Source organism: Lichenostomus cassidix, chromosome 2 (genome assembly GCF_008360975.1).
Source record: "Lichenostomus cassidix isolate B80296 chromosome 2, HeHo_3.0, whole genome shotgun sequence".
NCBI classification, from domain to species: Eukaryota; Metazoa; Chordata; class Aves; order Passeriformes; family Meliphagidae; genus Lichenostomus; species Lichenostomus cassidix.
The window spans coordinates 47215011-47234575 of record NC_139482.1 but is presented as its reverse complement, the minus strand read 5'-3'; the positions used below and the strand labels follow the sequence as shown (position 1 = coordinate 47234575).

Genomic DNA, 19565 nt, shown 5'->3' with positions numbered 1-19565 from the left:
GTATTGAGACACACAGCTTTCCGTCGTGCTTGTGCTACTGTATCAGTGCTCCTGCTTTTGGGTGCAGAAATGCAGCACTATCCTCCATGAGAGAGACTGAAGCAGGATGACTCATCCAGAATATAAAGTCATTTTCACATGTTTCTTGAACAGTGGCTGCAGCAACGTAAAACAAAAATAGCAGGGGTGTTTCTTTGATTTACTGTTACCCAGAGATAACATGGAGCAATTATGTGTCATTTAAACCAAAACTTTTAGAAGGAAAAGTCCTCTTGGCAGACTCTGGAACATGATGCTGTACTATTGGAAAAGGCCAGTAAAACTTTGTAGTGACTAAGTATATATCAAATCCCTAATGACTTTCTAAGCTTCCGTGGGAAGTGTAAGCAATCAAAGAAAACATCACCACCACTTGAAAACAAAACCAAGAGGTCATGCTTTCTCATAACACAAAGAGCATCCATCCTGTTCCATCCCTGGGTGATGGGCTGGGAACAGAGTGTCAGCTAGAGGCTGCCCTTTGTACAGTAGAACTAAAATAGATGCTTGGTGAAGAGACTTTGGCATGCTGTGTGAAGAACATGACTTTCCTACTTGACTCTGGGTTTTCACTCTTTTGTAACTGCTTCACAGGAAAGGCTTCTGGACCCGAAGAGTCAAAACCAAGATCTGGAGAGTGAGGGAAAGATTTTAGTGGCATCCAGCGCTGAACTGATCTTCCCCTCCACCTTTCCTCCTGGTTTTGGGTGAAATTCCAGCCTTGAAGCCCTTTGCAAAGCTTTCTTTGCTGTAAAATTGAAAGATTTAAAACAAAACAATTAAAAGCCACAAACAAGACCACAACCAACAAAAAAAGCCAAACAAACAAAAAACATGACGAAGATGAGAACTAATGAGACAAGGGGAATGCAAGGCAGAGAGCAATGTCTAAACACCTGTTTGTAAGGAAAATTTAGAGAACCTCTGGGGTTCTCTGGTGCTTGGCAAAATCTCTTCCCTTTGAAATTGATTTTCTGCTGCTGTCCCTCATCCCTAGGCTATGCAGCAGCTGTTTAGGATGTATTTTTTCTTTTTGTGAAGTGGGAAAGTTTGTTCTGCAAAGACAATTCTTGCTGCAAATTTGTTTTGACCATTTCATTTTTTTCCCCAGACCCTATTTTGCTCTTTTTTCCAGGCTCAGTGCTTCAGTGAAATCTATAGTATTTTTATAACTTTTTTATTTCTTATTTAGTTGTAGTGCCAGGGAAAACTTTATCTCGATGTATCAGATATGGCAGAACTTAATGGGTATAAAAATGTGGAAGGAGTTATTTTCTGCCATTTATTTTACAGTGTCACTCAATAAAGAATGCAAAGGCACTCCTTCAGTCCTTTTTGCAGCATTCATGGGCTTGATACAAGAGTGATAATTCCCTGAAATGTTTTGCACATGAGAACAATTTCTTTTCATAATAGAGAGAATGCAGACATCTTCTTCATTTGTGAGCTTCTGTTTGATTTTAACGCTTGAGCCTTCTTTGAAGACTGAATCCCGCTATGAAAATTTTGTCACCAGTTTAGTTTCATAGAGCCTTCTAGGTGTGTTCATGTTTATCGATAATTTTAACTAATTTCCTTTAACCAGCACATTTAAAATGAAACTGTTTCTTTCTCTCTGACTTCTGTTTCAGTTTCTCCAAGTTGGGGGTGGTGCAGAACAGCAACATTGCATAGCAATGACAAAACTTCCCAGTTGGTCTTGGAGGAACACTGCTTATGTGTTGCTGACTGCCTCAGATATAGAATCATAGAATGGTTTGGGTTGGGAGGGACCTCAAAAATCATCTAGTTCCAACCTCCCTTAGCAGGGACACCTTCTGCTAGACCACGTTACACAAACCCCCATCCAGCCTGGCCTTGATCACATCTAGGAATGGGGCATCTGCAGCTTCTCCGAGCAACAGTTCCAGTGCCTCACCACCCTCACAGTAAAGAATTTCTTCCTATAGCTCATCTAAACCTACTCTCTTTCAGTTTGAAGCCATGACATAAATGGCATAGGTCATTTAGCTGCGTGGAAGACTAAAGTTTATGAAAATACATTTTCCTAAATTCCACATTTAGTTTCCTAAACTCAGTCTGGTATATCTTGTAAATGTTGGATGTGGAGAACAGTGTTGCAACTCATGTGTTCTTCAAACTGATTATTTTCCCTTTTGATTCCACCTTCAGATTGTCCTGGAGAACAGCAGTCGAGAAGACAAGCATGAGTGCCCATTTGGCCGAAGCAGCATTGAGCTGACAAAGATGCTCTGCGAAATTCTGAAAGTAGGAGAGCTACGTAAGTTGATCTGTTTGACCTCTAAGAACCACGGTGTGAGTTCAATCACACCTGAGTTTTTTCAATGCAAGAATTTAGTTCCAAGAAATGTTTCTTGGTATAGTTACACATCAAACACTGGCACTCAGAATGACTATGTCTGTGTTTTCTCTCTCTCTTACTAGTTTGTGGCATACCAGGGATGAGGGTGGAGTAGGGGAAATGGGCACCTATTCTTTGACTCTCTTCAGTGAGAAACAAGGCAGTTGCATAATTTCTAGAGGAGTTCGTTCATTTCCCATTGGGTGATTTGGTGTAGGAGACTTCATGGTTGTTCCATTCAGCTACCGTGTCTGTAGGTTGCTTTTAAATAAGCATCACGGTCATTCCTTGGGATTGCTCATCTAAACTGACAGATCACATTTTCTCTTAAATATCTGAAACACTATCTAAATATCTGATGATAGACGTATCATTTACTCTAAAAGTGTGATATGAAATACTGCATTTCAATACAGAGTAAACAAGCTATCTTTGGCTTCAATTACAGTCCCTTGACAAATTGTTAGATACTATCAAACAGAAGAGCATGTCTGTGTCTTCATTAGTCTAGAGTGTTAGTGTTTATTGATATGTATACACTTCAGTTACCCATCAATAATATTTTGGATCCAGCTGCAGTCTGTTTTGGCAAGCTCTACCAAGTTTCATTTTCTCCTTGCAGAAGCAGGGGGCACAACTGGGATGCTTTGCTTGCCTCAGAGGCACCTTTCTTTTGAATTTTTTCCCCTAATAAATTTCTTTTTCTTTTACCTTTACACCCAAGTCCATGAAATGTAATGAGAGAAGAGCAATGTAAAAGGCAGCAAGAGAGCCCAGAGGTATCATTGTTCCTACTAGCACTGGAACAGGCAGCAAAAGCTGTTTTAAAAGTATGATTTGGCTGTTGTTACACTTGAAGATTTTAAATGCAGTGTCTTGAGAGAATTTATTGACCAAAGAAAAAAGTCTGTCTCTGTGCACTGGGCCAGAATAAAACCTGTGCATTTCTTGAAGCTTCCAAATTGATATTTGCGTTTGACAGACTCAGATAAAGGAGACTATATTTGCTTTTGAATACCACCCTAAGTAAACCAGAGTTATTAAGGACCACATTGACTGTGTCTATAAAAAGAGTTTAGAAACAATTTTAGATGTTTGGTAATGATAGTGGGTTGTCTAAGGTTCAGACTGTAGCAGACATGACTCTTTAAAATAACCTTACTGCTGCAGTTGAGGTGTCTAATGCAAAATCACGCATGACAGATCTGTCTGAATTTTTCTGCTGGTAAATGTGGGAGGGACATATGATCTCAACAAAGCTGTAAGCCTACTTGAAATAAGTGCTAAAGATCAATTTTATTTTTACGAATGCACAGAAAAATATCTGAAATCCAAAGTAGATCTTTGTACATGGTGTTTTAATGCATGTCCCATCACTCCATGGGACTTTCACTGGAATCTGTTGCTAAGAAAGATGATTGATCTAGAGGTTAGCCAGGTGTCTCAGATTTCCTCCTTGGAGTGTCATAAGTCATTCAATAAATAAACTTCTTTTTTGCCACAGACAGGTTTGCCATCTATATGCAGGGGGCTGTATGTAAATGATTTGTCATATATGGTACTGTTTGTCCTGATTGCTTCTAATTTCTGCAGATAGCCCCTTTCATTCTTTAACTTTTTCCTTATCTGTTATTTTTTGAAGCGGGGATTGTGAATAAAATAAGAGGATTTGGGGTAGAAGCTCAGTTACCATGCGAAAAAAAAATCTTAGTTTTAGAAACAAAATGAATTGTCATATTTTTAAATCTGTTTTTTGTTTTGTTTGTAGCTTCGTTGTTTGGTTCTTGTTGTTTTTGCCAGGGACGGGTTGTGTGTGGCTTTTTGGTTTGGTTTGGTTTGGTTTGGTTTGGTTTTGGGGGAGGGGCAGTATTTGTTAAAGTAGCTCTATGGTTGGGAAGTGTGGGATTAGGAAAAAAAACTAAAAAATTCCCTGAGGATAACTCTGGCTAAGGGATGTTACCGTGCTAATGCTCTGAAACCCCTTGTTTTGGTGCTCTTGAGGCTGCCTGTCCCAGGCATGCTCGGTGCGCTGCTGTGCCGCAAGCTCCCGTGGTGGTCATTGAGGGGTGTGGGACATTGTAAAAGGTTATGGTGCTAAGGAGAAGTGTACTGGTACTTCTGTTGATAGAAACCAGATGTAGCATGACCGAGTTCTGTAAAGTCATGCTGATCTACACCCACAGAACATCTGTCTCTGGATGCAGCCATAGGACTGTGTTGTGGCCTTATATTCACATGGGACAGAGCTAAGGTTACTTGTAACTCATCCTGACAATTCACCTGTTTGCCACTGTGCTTCCTTAATGCTTTTGTTTATGTGCAATTCGAAATTTCATTTTAAAAGGCTGTAATAAAATACACCTTTAAAATAATGTGCATAAAATAGATTTCTTGAAAATGGCTGTCACAGATGCACATCTTAAATGACCCGTGATCAGCAGTATTATTTGATGAGAAATGTGAACTAGAACTGGCATCTCAGGAGAATGTATGTTCAGGTTTATTCTTCACTTGAGATTATATACTGTATTGTTGAATAGGATTGGACATCTTAAAAATCAGTAGTTATAGTTCAGGGCAAAGATGTCCCCGTTAATTTGTATGTGGTAAGTTTCAAAATATGTATTTAAGGCTGCCCATATTTCTCCAGATACTCAAAACTCGGATTATTACATTGCAACATAGAACTTTTTTCCTAACAGTTTCTGAATTGTATAATTTAAAAGCCACAATAAATGACCTTTTGTCCATGAAATATTCGGCAGTAGAAACTTTTTTAAAGTGCAGAGTAGATAAAAGCTGCTAGACTGTCCATTATTTATGAAGAGCACTTTAATACTGATTATATTCCCCTTGCTCTGCTGTGTTAAATACCTTTGAGCAACAAGAAGACATTTTACCATTTCTTTTTGGTCCTCTCAGGCACATATTCATCCCAGCAAGGGCTCACAAGACAGTGTTAAAGGCATGCCACTCTGCTTTTGTATGTCCACAAATCCAGGTTCTGTACTTGTCCATTCTTTGATGTTGGTTCCAAAATGTTCTTGACTTGAATATTGATCTTTTCTTCAGCAAAGCATTTAAGTGTATGTTTAGATCTTGCGTAAATAGAGAAAGCTCAAGTGCAAGCTGTGAGTTGAGCATATGGTAACTGCTTTACAGAGGTGGACTTGCTGAGTAGAGGAGGTAAAACTTAAGAGGAAGGTTGGTGTAGTGTTTTAGTAACATGAAGTTAAAATGCAACATATCCATAAGCCTCTTCACTAAAAAACTCCTGAATCGGGAAAGAGTGGGATATTTAACTATAAATCTTTTAATCTTGTTGCTGTTAAAAAGGCTTTGAACAGAATGTCTTCAATGTGTACTTGCCCAGGCACTCATCTTAGCAAACACTATAGTAAGTCTGATTTCTACAGTAATGGTTTCCTTGGAATATCTTGGTTAACTAGAGGATTTTCTTTTTGTCCTTTGTGTCTTGGAGATTACATCAGACAGGAATACCGTGACCTGTCACCGTGGTCAATCCTTCTCTTCCTGTACAGTAAGGCGGTTTGACACTCCTTGTCCCTAGTACACTGACAAGTTCACAAAGAGGAGAAAAGGTCAGGCCATTCATATTTCCTCCTTAGTAACTATGAAAGCTGAGGTGACATCCACCTTCCCTCTTATTCAAGTTTTAGTAGATGACATATATGCTCAAAGGAGAAGGAACAGACTGCCAGTTTTGCTGGGAGAGAGTAACATTGCAGACAAATATAAAAAGTTAAAACAAGATCCAGAAAATCTTTGACCTTCCAGAACTGTAGTTAGTATATTTATTGGGAGATTAGGAGTTCATCAAACCTAGTATTTGTCATGAGTGAGACGCTCACTCTTTCGCATAAGTAGCCCTAATGCTCTCTGATCTGTGCCTACAATGTCCAGTTCTCTGCACCTCTCTCCAGGATGTGATACTGCTTCTACCCTCAGTGTCCCTTAAAACTCTCATTCCTGGTGAGAAATGTTACTGGACCACGTTACCTGATTTATGCAGAACTAGTGAATTTCTCAGACTCATTGCCATCTTTCCATACAGGTTCACATAAAGTTGTTTAGCACTGGAGCTGGGGAAGAAGCATAGGAATGATAAATTAATGCTATGTGCACTGAGGAAAGACAGTGCTACCAACTAGTTGTCTAAAGATGTTCATGAGCCATTATCACCGCATGCCTCAAGTTCTTCTGTAGCTAAGGCATGTCAGACTTCATGTATTTTTCAGTGTATTTTTGAGCAGGACACAGATGTTCAACTGCTAATGTTTCTATTTGGTTGTTTTGATGGGAGGTGGTTTTTGGGGATTTTGCAAAAATCTGCACTCAAATATTAGGGCAGACCACAGGAGTATATTCCACATGTCAGATATCTATGTAGGGATTGTCCTAGAGCTTCTATCAGATAAATATATTCACTGAGGCTTTTGTTTTTGGGTTTGGGTTTTTTTTTTTTCTTTTCTGTCAGGGGGAATTCAGTTATCATAGGATTTGCTAGACTGAAATTAATTTACAGGATTTTTTTTTCCTCAAAAGGGAAGATTTAAATGCCATTATATTTTAATGTACTTGGTGCTGTTTGTGCATCTTTTTGCTATAGATTTCTCTCTGAAGTTATTGCCCAGGTTGCACAATCAAAATGCTCTAGAAATTTTTGTGTTGTTTTCCCTTTCTCAGCTAGAATGTGTTGGGCAGTAGAAGGTATACAGTGCTATTCATGGTTGTGCCCACTGAGATGAAGGTAATCAAATCTCATGCTTCAAGGAGTGAGCTGATTGCTGCAAGGGTCAGGAAGTACTTTTTCTCTTTGCACAATTTTCCCTCTGCATTGCACAATCCATAGTGTGCAGTGTAGTTTGTTTTTATTGGCCTTTCCCTGCAAGCATATTGGTCACTTCAGGATCAGCATTCCAGACCTGAGGGCTCGTGTAGTTTGATTTTCCTTTTGCTACAGCAAATGCAATATTTTTATGACTGAATGTCATATTTGAAATTTTTCCCCTTTGCTTAAAAGCTAATTGCCTTTTTACGCTCTTCTTCCTTCTCCTTAAGTTTAAATAGAATAAAGCTCTAGAAATAGTAAATAAGAGATTTTTTTTTTCTTTTACTGTTCTGGCATTTCTTCTTGTAATTTTATTTTTTGGACAGCAAAGCATTTTATGAGTCAAGAAATGTTTCTTAGGAAGTTGAAAAACTTTTCTGGTCAAAGAGTTATTTAGTGAAAGGTAGCAATTTTCCCTTTCATTATGAGCTTTCATTATGAATACAATAAAAGAATTAAAAAGATATTCTAACAACCTTTGTTGTAGCTTTTCGCTGCATTCATTCTTACCTATCCACCTTTTTTGTCATCTTGCCCAAACCATCACCACAACAGATAACTCCTGTTCACAGCAAAAATTAAGCAAATTGTTATTGAAGGCTAGAAGATAAGGAGCTTTTGAAAACTGTTTCAGTAGCAATGAAGGGGGTGGAGGGAATATTTCCTTTGGAAACACTGCTAGTAAATTAGCCATTCCTGGCTTTATGGATATTAAATATGCTTGTCCTTCTTGATGCAAAACCAATAACTTGCTGAGTAGTCTAAACTGCACTTTTCTTTTATGTGAGAGCAGAATCTTATTTTATCAAACAGTCCTCTCTTTCAGTTTGCTAGCACAATCCAACAGGAGAGACAAAATGAAGCTTGCTTTTTCCAGGGAGATACTAATTTCTTTGCAATTAACCTCTTCTTGCTTTAAATAGTCTCAGTCTCTTCATGGTTATAACAAAGTGTGAAGCCTCTACAAAATTTCTACTGTAATCTGTGAGAATATGAGCAACAGAGCTGCAGACATCTTCTAAGCAAGATGTTTGACTTTTATCTGTGAGTGACAGTGAGACAGATTTAGGAATGTTATTTTCTACACATGGTACTGTTGACTTCAAAGCTAGTACAGTGCTGGCTGCTGGGTCAGTTAGCTGGAAATGCTGGCCTGCCCAGGACCTTGAGTGTTTTATTGACTGTCTGCAGCCATGTGTCTGCTCTCTGATCTCCTGGGAGCTGGGTTCATAACTTGTTTTGTATGCGTGTAGTGCTTAATCTTATTGTGGTTTTGTTGTGGGATACTTTAGCTTCTTTAAAATTACATTTACTCAGTTTTTAATATTATTAATAATAGTAAAGTGCATGGCACAGAGTGAGCAATTCAAAAAAACCACTTGTTGGCAAGAAAGTGATGTGAATGCAAGGATTTTTTTTTAAAGAAACTGATTAATGTATCCAAAAGATAATTAAGGTGTCTTGATTAAGAGTGAAGAATTCTTTCATCTGATATTGAAAGACGTAGCAGGAATCAAGACCTGGAATTCAAACTGGGAGTAAAGTGTAGGCATTAGCTGTAAGGGTGCTGAACTAGGGAACTAGTGGAACAAAAAGCCAAAGAAGGATGAGAGGAGGAAAAGGAAATCATGATGTTGATTTCCTGTGATTACTGGAAATTGTAGCTTTGGCAAATTTGATGGCATCATAGAATAACAGCTGTAATTTGTTTTATTGTTGTTACTGGAACCCAATTCTAGGATTTTTGAAATTTTTTTAATAAGCTATAGTGCATAATGTAGTTACTTAAAAGTCTGGGCAGATGTGACAGTAAATAAAAAATATTAAAATAATTTGGATTATTGCCATAGCAATAAGTTTCCATAGGTTAAAATATTTTTTCATTTATTTCCACAGGAAAAAGTATAAAAGTAATATCTCCAAAATACTTCCCATTTTGAAAACTGCATCTCTTCTGAGCTTGGAGAGCTTTGTTGCCTGTTCATTTGGTGTGTTCCACAGCACTTCTTGGTTTTCCAAGAATATAAAAACACAGCAAACTTCCTTCTTGCAATGCAAAACCTTGGAACAGGCTGCCCTGTGGAAGGGCCCACAGGGCCGAAAAATGATTGAGTCACCATTTCTGGAAGCACTTAAAATATGTGTAGATGTGGCACTTTGGCACCTGGTTTAGTGGTGGACTTAGCAGTGTTAGATTTAAAGTTGGACTTGATTGTCTTAGGGGTGTTTCTGGCCTAAATGGTTCTGTGATTCTAATCATGCCTTGAAAAAGGGAGCGATAGACAAAATCTTGTAATAAACTTCAGGGGTTTAAAGTTCACTTGTAAAGCTGCAGAGGGAAGGAGCTTCAGAGAGCTGAGATGTTTGCTGCTTTTCTAGAACAATTTCCATACATTTTAAGGGTTAGTCATTGTTCAGGGACATTTTCATTCTGAGCAGATTGAAGTTAAGAAAAAAATAATCTTTGAACCTGTTCTGGACCTCCTCATTTCATTTTATGGTCATATTTTGTAAATATAGATTTATTAAAAGTAACCAAAATCTCTGGTATTTTGTAGAAAGCTATGCTTCAAATCTGAAGTTAGCCCTTATGGTTTCACAGCACTGCTGCCCATCAGACTGGAAATTTTGCAGCTGCTTCTTTTCAAAGAGTTAAGTTGTTTAATGAATTGTACACAGAACGGAGCAATGTGAAAAAGCCCAATATTTTTAATGGCAAATTTTAGTGTACATTAATGTTGTTTTTTCTATTCCAGATATGTTTGTGCTGGCAAAGGTAAGGGGTTTTCAGGGTGAAAGATGTGTTGCAGGTGAAGAGGTGCATCTCTTCCAAAGAAAGGCAGAATGATTTTGGGGGTTGAGGACAATTGCATTAGCAGGACCTCTGCTGAAATGTGAACAGCATTAACTACTCAGTCCTGTGGTTCCTGAGATCAGACTGCACTTGCAAAAGCCAGTAAATGTACAGTATTCTAGGAAACGCACAAGGCCTTGCAAGAGTACTCCCTTCACTGCAGATGAATACCCTTTAACAACCCTTGACTGGATTGGCTCTGAGGCAGTGAATGTTCCACTAATTGTCTCAGGTTATCCCTGCACACGAAGCTTCATGGATGCTTGCAAGGCACTGGAGGCATTTCTGGGTTGCTGTTGACTGTACAGCCAGGTTCTCTGCCACAGAGCTTTACTCTCTTAGACTTTTAAACTTTGTTTATTCTGAGACAACTACATACCTTTTTGAACTCTGAATCTGCAAGAGGAGCTTGTCAGCCTTACAAGTATTTCAGATTCAAATTGCCAGGTGTCTGAGAGAGAAGCCTGGACAGAACGCCCTGGCACAGTGCACACCAGGGGTAAGGCAGGCACTGAGTACAGCACAGACACATTTGTCTGAAGCTTTTCTCTGGTTAACGCATGCTGCTTCCGGAGCCATGAATTATGCACTGTAAACACCCACCTTGTGTTTATTTAGGCTGCGACAAAAACCTTACTTCTGTTGCTTGCTGGACCAAACAAGAGAATGCAAGTGTTCTTGGGGAAAAAAAAACAAAAACAAACCAACAACCAAACACTAAAGCAAAGACAGTTAAGTTTTGTCATATAATTGTACTTATGTTTTGACACTGCACAATATACTGTGGAATGCTACTTTAAACTTATTGATCATATAGCCACTTGAAACTTGTAGTAGAATTGTTTTCATGGACAGGTTGTACTAAGCCATCAATCATTCTCAGTCTCTTAAAAAGGGCATGTGCTTGAGTTATTTTTTGAGGCTTTTTTGCGAGTTTTTTCTCAAAGAGTTGACCAAAACAATGAAAACAGAGCAATTAGAGCCTGACATCTTAATATATTTTCTTTAAATTATTTACCATCCCCTATAAATATTTCATTCTAGAACATTATCCAACTGTCCCTAATGTATTTTGTTGTAAATCTCTTCCAGTCAAACTCTTGCAAGTAAAACTAACAGTAATGGTGAGTAACCTGAAGGACTGGAGCTGTTCTGTTAAGGTGACACAGATTTTTAACATTGGGTTACTGATGTTATGTACATGTTGAAATACCATCTGTCACGGTCATTTCTGTTGAAATGCTTGCTAATGAAAAGCTTAAGAAAAGTAGCTTCATACAATTAAACTTCACTTACCCTTCGTGGAGAAGCATGGATTGGCTGGCACTGGAGCAGGAGAAAGATATAGACCCTCAGGCCTCTCACAGGCCTTAGAGATGTTCACATTCAGCAGCAGCTTTAAATAGTGCTGGCTAAGTAAAAATCAAAACAGGAGTCTGTGGGGTTGTATTTTGTTCTGTTCCTTGAAGAAGGATTTAAAAAGTGAGTACATCACTCTTGAAACTGCCCTTTCAGCTCTACTTCTTTACTGCACAAGTTCTATTCCATATTCCTGGATTGGCAGAAACTTTGTATAAACATTTAAATATCATGAATTAATTTTCATGGCATGTTTCTTTATATGTGGGAAGGAAATGAATTTCTTGTTTCATATAATTTCTGGTCTCTTTGTGCTAAAGTTTTGTTATGGCTATCTTTTGCAAATCTAAGAATAGCTTTAGTGTAATTTTCAAATATAAAGCTTTAATATCTGAAGGAAAGGGAGGAGAAAGAGCTCTTTTGATTTAGAGAGAGGAATTCAATGTAACCAAAAAAACTGGTTTATGGCATTAAAACAAATGTAACTGTGATGTAGTATTGTGAGGTAGAGCCAGGCGGTGAAACCATTACCTGCTAGAAAACTTTGCATGAGGATCACATCACTCCTGTAGGGCACTGGAAGTGTAAGAGATGGCATGACTGGCACGTTTTTAGCTAACATAGCTGCACTTTCTATTTTGTTATTTCCTGAGAGTTTTAAAAAAAGATGGCCCTAGTTCTTTCTGAGGGCTTACAATCCCCCTCACATTTCTTTTCCTTAATGTGTCAGGAGGTCTGTAGGGGCTCTCAGGACCTCAGAAAGAGCAGTCTCCTGTAATTCTGGCTCACCAGTTTTTGGACAAGTTTGGGCTGCAGTGTTTGTACCCACTAGTTGTATGGCTATGTATGCTGATAAGTCATTAGAGGAATATAATTACATGCTGATTACTCCAGGATCTTATCACAGTAGGTGATATGTAGGGAGACATGGATGCTGAAACTCTCTTCTGGATCTTTCCAAGCATTTATTAAAGGAAAGAATTGTGGCTCAAGTTAGACATATCCCTATTTTTTCCCTTATGCCTTATTTGTTACTGAAGTTTGTACACATAGTTTATTTTTTTTTCTTGCAGCTTCTAATGTTGTGCATTAACAGACCCAAGGCCTCCAGCACTTCTAGGTTCCCACTCTTCAGGACTAAGCCCTTTGCTTATTTTTCCTGAGCCCTTGTGTTTTATATGTGCACAGCTTGTTAAGTTGCTTGCTAATAATTCCCCAAACTGGCTGGTGGCTCTGTTTTCTCCCTAATTACCACTACAGAGCATCAGTTTAATTATTCTGTCAAGTCTTTAAGAAAGGACTTAAAATATCCATCAGCTCTATCCAGATTTGTTGTCTCTTCACATCAAAGACCCACTTGCCAACAGACACTTTAAAAACCATAGCATAATGATGTTAGCTTTAGGAATGTGTGAAGTAACTGGTAAGGAGCTGTGGAAAAGTGCTGGACTGTTTGTTCATCTGAAGCAGGTTATTGAGACACAGAAAATCATTGCTTGTTTGTGTACATGTGAGGGGGAAAGAGGTGGTTGGCATAGCACTGACCCTCTTAAGCTTTTTGCTATAAATTTCCTTTGGGTGGGTAGTAAGTCCTTTTTGACTGTGCTTTGACTGGCTGTGTTTCACTTTTATGTTTGTAGCTTCTTAGCACAAATAATTTGCATAATAAAACTCTGAGGAAAGAGCTTTGATAGTTAGTTCCTTGAGCCTTTCCAAGCTCTGAATGACAATTAAGCACTGAACTTACCAAAATAGAAAGAATAGCAAATGGCTTTAAAACCACAAGTTTCACTTGTGTTCATCATAATATTGATAATATACCCCATCCTTCTTGTGTTTTGGTCTCCATAGTTTTTGGTATCTGGCATGGAATACAATATGTTCATCCCAACTGGCAACAAGACATTGTTTAACTGTACAAAATGGGACTGAAAACCATAGAATTCAGCACAGGTTTGTCACAGGGTGAAGCAGAACTTGTAGAACTGGAAGTTCTCATACAGGCTGCAGAGTATCTCAGTGAATAGCTCAGTTGTTAATAATTTGAAATTTTTAGAGTGCTAGCAAACCTTACCTGAGACATTAAAGAAACTTCAGGGGATATACCTAAGCAGGAAATGTTACCTTAAGTCTTAAATACGTAAAAAAACTGACTGAGCCATAACACAGGAGTGTCATTGCTGGTTTTCCTCAAGGCAGATGCTGTTATCTAAACAGATGGAACCATTTTGTTAGAGGAAAAGGTTATCAGAGCCAGTGCCAATGAAAAGAGACTATAAGGAAGTGAATGGTTTTCCACAGAAAACAGTTTTGAGTATGTCTGTCTAGGTCCCATATTTAGGAGTTATTAAGGATGCAATTACTTTTAAATTAGGCTTTTGATTTTTATTCTTTGCAATACAAGAATAAGATTCTTGATTTGGGAAAAAAACCCAGAAAACCAACCCACAAATAACAAATGCTTCTTTTTGGATTTTTAAGAAATCTTTGGTGAGACCTAATAGCTAAAAATGGGAAATGTCCAATCTCTTCCCTGTGTGTTTTTTGTGGTTGTTTTTTTTTCTTGTTTTATTTTGGGTTTTGGTTGTTTTTTTGTTGCTTTTTTTTTACAAAATGTTAAACCTTGTGATTTCAGAGGTGACAGTCTTGCAGGTGTTAAAGACACCCTGTGTGGAACCATAGTGCAAGCTGATCATTGCCATCAAAAATAGTGGACCTTCTATTACAGAAAGACTTCAGACTGTAAGGACAGGGTAGCCCCCTGTATTTTAGTTTTATTGCCTGCTTTTCTCCATATCACTCATTTCCAGATATGTTATGTGAGGGGCTTGTGGTGAGACTAGAGCAATTCCTACTATGACCAGCTGCAAGGTGCTGTTAGAGCTCATGGCCCAGATAGCAGCTAATGACTTAGATGCTGGTAGTCCTTGCCTAAATTAATGTCCCAGAGTCCAAAGTATTTCCAGTTGGGAATGTTCACTGCATTTTCATACAGTAATTCATTATCAGGGTTGTTATATGGATGTCACCTGGAAAGTCCAGAGGATTGCTGATCTACAATAGTATTTTGTTCATGCGCTATATTTAAAGGCATTAAAAGTCTTGAGGATTATTTTTGAAGTAGTCTTGAGCTTTAGAGGCAGATGTTTGGAAACCTGTCCCGGAATTCTTCTCTTTCTTCAGCTTCCAGCAGTAGAGCCATCATCTACCCTGTTCTTTTCCTTCCTCTTCTAAATAGAGACAGGCAGCTCTAATATTTTTTAATAATTATTTCCTTGTATTTCAAAATGATACACGTTAGGTTTTGTGAATACCTAGCACAGCTACAGGATTTTCAGTGCAGGTGGTCTAGAGCTCAGTCTCCTGTATTCTCTGGCTGTGCTTTGTGCAGCAGTGAGGTTCCATTTGATTCACCCCACCCCCATTGTTAAATAGCATATCTTTGTATTTTAGGAACATTTGAGTTGTGTTTTCAACCTTTTTCCCCTTAATATTTGCATATTAAAAAGTCATTGAAAAACATTATGTAAATTTGATGTCATGATGAATTTATTATCAAATCAAATGGCCTTTAAGGGTAAATGTAGAAAGCTACTACCAGCTAGGGAGATGAAATTTCCTTATAGTTAACTTTCCAATTTTTTCATACAGTTAAGTATCAAAGCCTTGGAATTGATATAGGAATTTCAGAAATGCCACTAAAATGGTGGAGAGGAGACATACCTTCTTGGGCTTTTTAGGAAGTTATTTCAGGTTGGTTGTTTGTTTTGTTTGGTGGTTTGTTTCACTGGGTGTTTTTGTTTTGATGGTGAGTTTTCTTTGATGCTGTTTGGGGTTTTTTTGGGGGTAGGGGCTGGTTTGCTAGTTTGTTTTTTCTGCTAGATTACCTCTCTGGTTGGGAAGTGTGGGGTTAGAAATAAAACTACAAAATTCCCTGAGGATCACTCTGGCTAAGGAATATTACCTGTTAATGTTCTGAAGCCACTTCCTTTGGTGCTATTGAAGCTTCAAGTCCCTGGCATGCCAGGTGTGCTGGTTTGCATCAGGTGGTCATTCATAGATAGGCAGGTGGAGCAGTACAGAGAAGATCTGACACCTTAAAGTTCTGTTTTGTTTGCTCAAGTGAGGACATAAAGTTGTTCCTATTTCTGCATACACTAAAAATTTTGTGGATGTAAAAAAAAAGTTCTCTTTATCAAGCAAGTGTGAGCAAGGAGAAGAGGTAGTCTCTTTCCATTTTTGAATTAGGAATGAACATCCCAAGACTGATTTAAAAATCTCAAGATCTCTCTTATTTGACTCTTTTTGTTATTTGAGATTGTTTTCTCTGCGTTTATCAAAGTGAGCTCAGAAATAAACTATAAAAGTGCAGCTCTTTTGATCTCACTGCCTGGAGTTTCAAGATGACACTAAGTATGTTGCAACATTAGAAAAACTCCATTGTTGGAACTTCTGGATTAGGTAGGTGGAGCCTGAGGTAATAATGGATGTATTAGGCTGGAATTTTCAGCAGTCTTCATGAGAGTTAGGATTTAAAATCTCATGGATTTTATATCCTTTAAACTTCCCAGTTAGCTGTGATAGCAGCAGCATCTTGCATTACTAAGTTTTGAAAAAGGTGAGTTGACCCTCATAGAGAAAAATTTGCACTGAAAGAGTTATTTCTGTCCCTGTTCACTGACAATGAACAAGTAACAGAGCATTTCCATCATCAACAGTTCCTTTCCTTCTCTTTTCCACCCCCAGATTCCAGGGGTGGGTGGTGGTGACAGCTTGAAGTGATTAGATATATTTTCAGATACCTATTCAGTTTGAATTTAAAAAAAAAAAAAAGTGTTTTTCCATGCCACTGCAAAATTATGAATTTTTAAGTGTTTTTGTAGATGCTTTGGCAAAGCTGCAACAGTTATTTTCTTCTATTATTCACTCCAGTTTAAAACTTCTGCAGTGTGTGTGTGCTCCTTTATTTTTCTCATTAAATGAACTTCTGCAAAATCCAGTTTACTGTACAAGTACTATTGGAAAACAAATCTTCACATGCATGGACAGTCACACCACAAGTGGTGGGTTTTACTGGAGATTGAATTTCTCTTAGTACAGCAGGGGACAAACCTCATGAAGGGCCTTGCCAGAGCACTGGCATGGAAGCAGCTGTAAAGGCTGGAGAGAGGATGAGGTGTCAGCCCACCCTTCATAGCAGGGTACACACAGCACACAGACATACACATAGCAACCGATTTACTTGGATATCAATTCTCCCTTCCCTATGAAATTCAAAGTTGCAGTAAACTTCCTCAGGATTTTTTCCTGATTTATAGAGGAAAAAAATGGATCTCCATTCCCAAAGGAGATGCAGCGTTGTATGAGTTGCATAAGGAATTGAATTGCAGTGTGCATTTCTTGAAGTATTTCTGCTTCCAACATAGTTAGGCAAAAACCTCAGCACTGTTTTTGAAGAACAAGAAAATCTAAGCAAAAATAAAGGGCATCTGGTCCCCATGAGAAGGCAGGGAAAAATAAATTACTATTGCGGCTCATTCTCATTAGGCTAAGCTGCTCCAGTGGAGGAAACATTTACATTTCATACAGTGAATTCATATACCATTATTGTACCAGGGCACAAGAGGATGTAGGTTAGAATCTTTTTCTACACCCTTTGTGTCCAAATTTTCTTGACTTCCCACAGCCTAGAAAGCTTTTTACAGATGCGGCTATAATATTATCAGGTTTTGTAGGTAAATGAAAAGTTTGTATCTTAATTAAATCAACTTCCATAACTTATTGTAGATAGTGGCTAACTGTGTGAAAATTTGCTGTCCTGCATGCTCTTCCAATATCAGTTCCACAGGAAAGACCACGGGTCAGCAAACAGGTTAAAAGTGAGGTGATGAAACTACTTTTCTTCCAGCTGAACTAAAGATTAAGCAAAGGCAACACAGGCAGCGAGGTTTAAAACATAGATGCTACCTGAGAAGAGGTAGGCTCCCGATACATTTTTGAGGATTTGTCTTTGTACTTAACTGAGCTGAGACATGATCTGAGGTCTTTTCCAAGCTTTTTGTACAAGTCTGTCTTCCCTGTATCACCCTTCCGGTCTGATTTGCAGAACACTGTGAGCATTATGCCTTTCATGAGCCCCAAAATGCCTCAGAAGACAGAAGAGGAGACCAAAATTGCATCCCACTGACAGTTTCAAGGAACCAAACAACTTATCATGTCTAAGTTAGCTGTTCTTTTTAAAAAAATTAAAAATAAAAAATCATCCTGGTATAGCTGTACTAGGGGGAAAAAATAGCATGTAGAGCAAGCTTGGTTTATTTCCTTTTTATCAAGCATTCATTTTGAAGGGTAAGTCATCTCCTTAGTAGGAGCCCATCTGCTCCCATTTCTTGCAAGGTAGTCTGACTTGTGTGTTGTTCTGTGTATGCACAAAGGTTTTCAGTTCCAGTCAGTGTTAATTCCCATTAGCTTAGGCAGGAGAAGAAAAAGTGATGCTTCAGGAAGAGAAAAGTAAGTTGCATGCGTTCAAGAACTTCTCTGGAATAATCTAACTTCTTACCCTCACACAACAGCCATCTGAGTAATGAGAAATTTGCTCATTTAAGTTACAGTGATGATGGTTCTTATTGATTGCACCTGAGCCCTGATGTGAAGCAAAGCAAGATTTGTTTGTCATGTACTTATATATCACAGAGTTTTTCATCCTATTTTCAAGCTGTGCCCTGCTTAGTATGGAGTGCCATCCTCCATACAGAGCGTTTCAGAGAAATATTTGTTCTGTTGTCTTGAGTCTTGCCGTATTTCCATCCAGAAAAGTCGTATTACAGGACCTTTTGTGGCAGTGTCCATTCTATTGCAATGGAAAGACCCTTCTGAGATCTGAGGGAGAAAGTGTTCATTTCTCATTCTTCCCACTTCTGTCTGAGAAATGGAAAGAATGATACAGCAATAGGACTTCTGTTTTCTGACTTCTGTTTTATTACTTAGACATTTCAGGGTTGATGTGAGCTATGATTTGAGAATTCCCAGGAGCAAGACTGCAGCTTTTTCCCCTTTACCACCTGCATTTCTCAAAGTGCCACAGACTTTTATTACAGCCCTATTGGAAATCCCAGGAGTGCCGTTCACTCAGAACAGATTGATGGTGTTTTCAATCCTGCGGTCTTAAGAAAGTATAACCGGTCTGTTTTGGTGCATATTATAAAAAGCTGATCATGTTATTAAGATGCAAATGAATCTATTTAATGACAAACTTTTAATGCTGATAAACAGCCTACTCCCATTTCCAACAGATGTGTTATCTTTTTATTAAAACCTTTTTGCTCTCTCACACATTAAACTTTGAATTTCTAAGGTCAAACCAAGGATGTTCTTCATTGATATTACTGTGCTTGGAAGAGAAAGAAAAAGGGTATGACATACATGGGACCTACTTCTATAAAAAATGAAGGTCTCTTCTGTGTCTCCTTTGTGTCTGAAATGAAAATGATGGCTGTCAGTTCTGTTCTAGCTGATACATGTTCATATTGTATAATCCTGTTTCCAGCAGCTCTGCAGTGAGTTACAGTCAACTTTCTTGAGAGGATTTTATCGCAGTTGCATGTGCTGGAAGCTATAATTATTTTTTTAAAATAGAAGCTTAAAATTTATGTACACTAGGGGATGTCTTTTAAGTGCAGTAGACATGGATATTTCACAGCAAAAATAGCTAGGAGTTAGGCAGTGGCTGAGGCTTTGTCCAGCAGTAGCTTTGAATGCTTCAGTTCTGGAGCACTTTGGTCCCCAAGTCCCGGGGCTCAGTTTTCAGTGTGCTGAATCACCTTGTCAGAAAACAGGGCCTTTGCTGCTCTTTACCACCCAGGCAGAGCCCCAGAAATTAACTTTTGAAAACCAAGATTTGTGCACTCAGTAGAGATTTAGTAGAGATTTTTGTTCTCTGGAGAGATTGACAGTCTCTTTGAAACACCTCAGATTTGAGTGCAATTTTTTCCTCTAGGAACAATGTAACAGGAGCGATATTACATATGGTGGAGTCATTACTTATGGAGGAAAAATATCACTATTGTACCAAATTGAAATCTTTGTGCTGAGAGATCCCT

At 38.3% G+C, this 19565-nt stretch overlaps 1 protein-coding gene across 4 annotated transcripts in view; it reads left to right on the top strand.

Annotated features, from left to right (window-relative positions):
* ELMO1 (engulfment and cell motility 1) overlaps positions 1-19565 on the top strand; it is a 303034-nt gene that overhangs the window by 154717 nt on the left and 128752 nt on the right. For all 4 annotated transcript variants that reach the window (XM_085051421.1, XM_085051418.1, XM_085051420.1 and 1 more), the window contains one exon: positions 2212-2320. In XM_085051421.1, coding sequence (XP_084907547.1) covers positions 2212-2320 — 109 coding nt within the window. The remainder of the gene's footprint in view (positions 1-2211; positions 2321-19565) is intronic.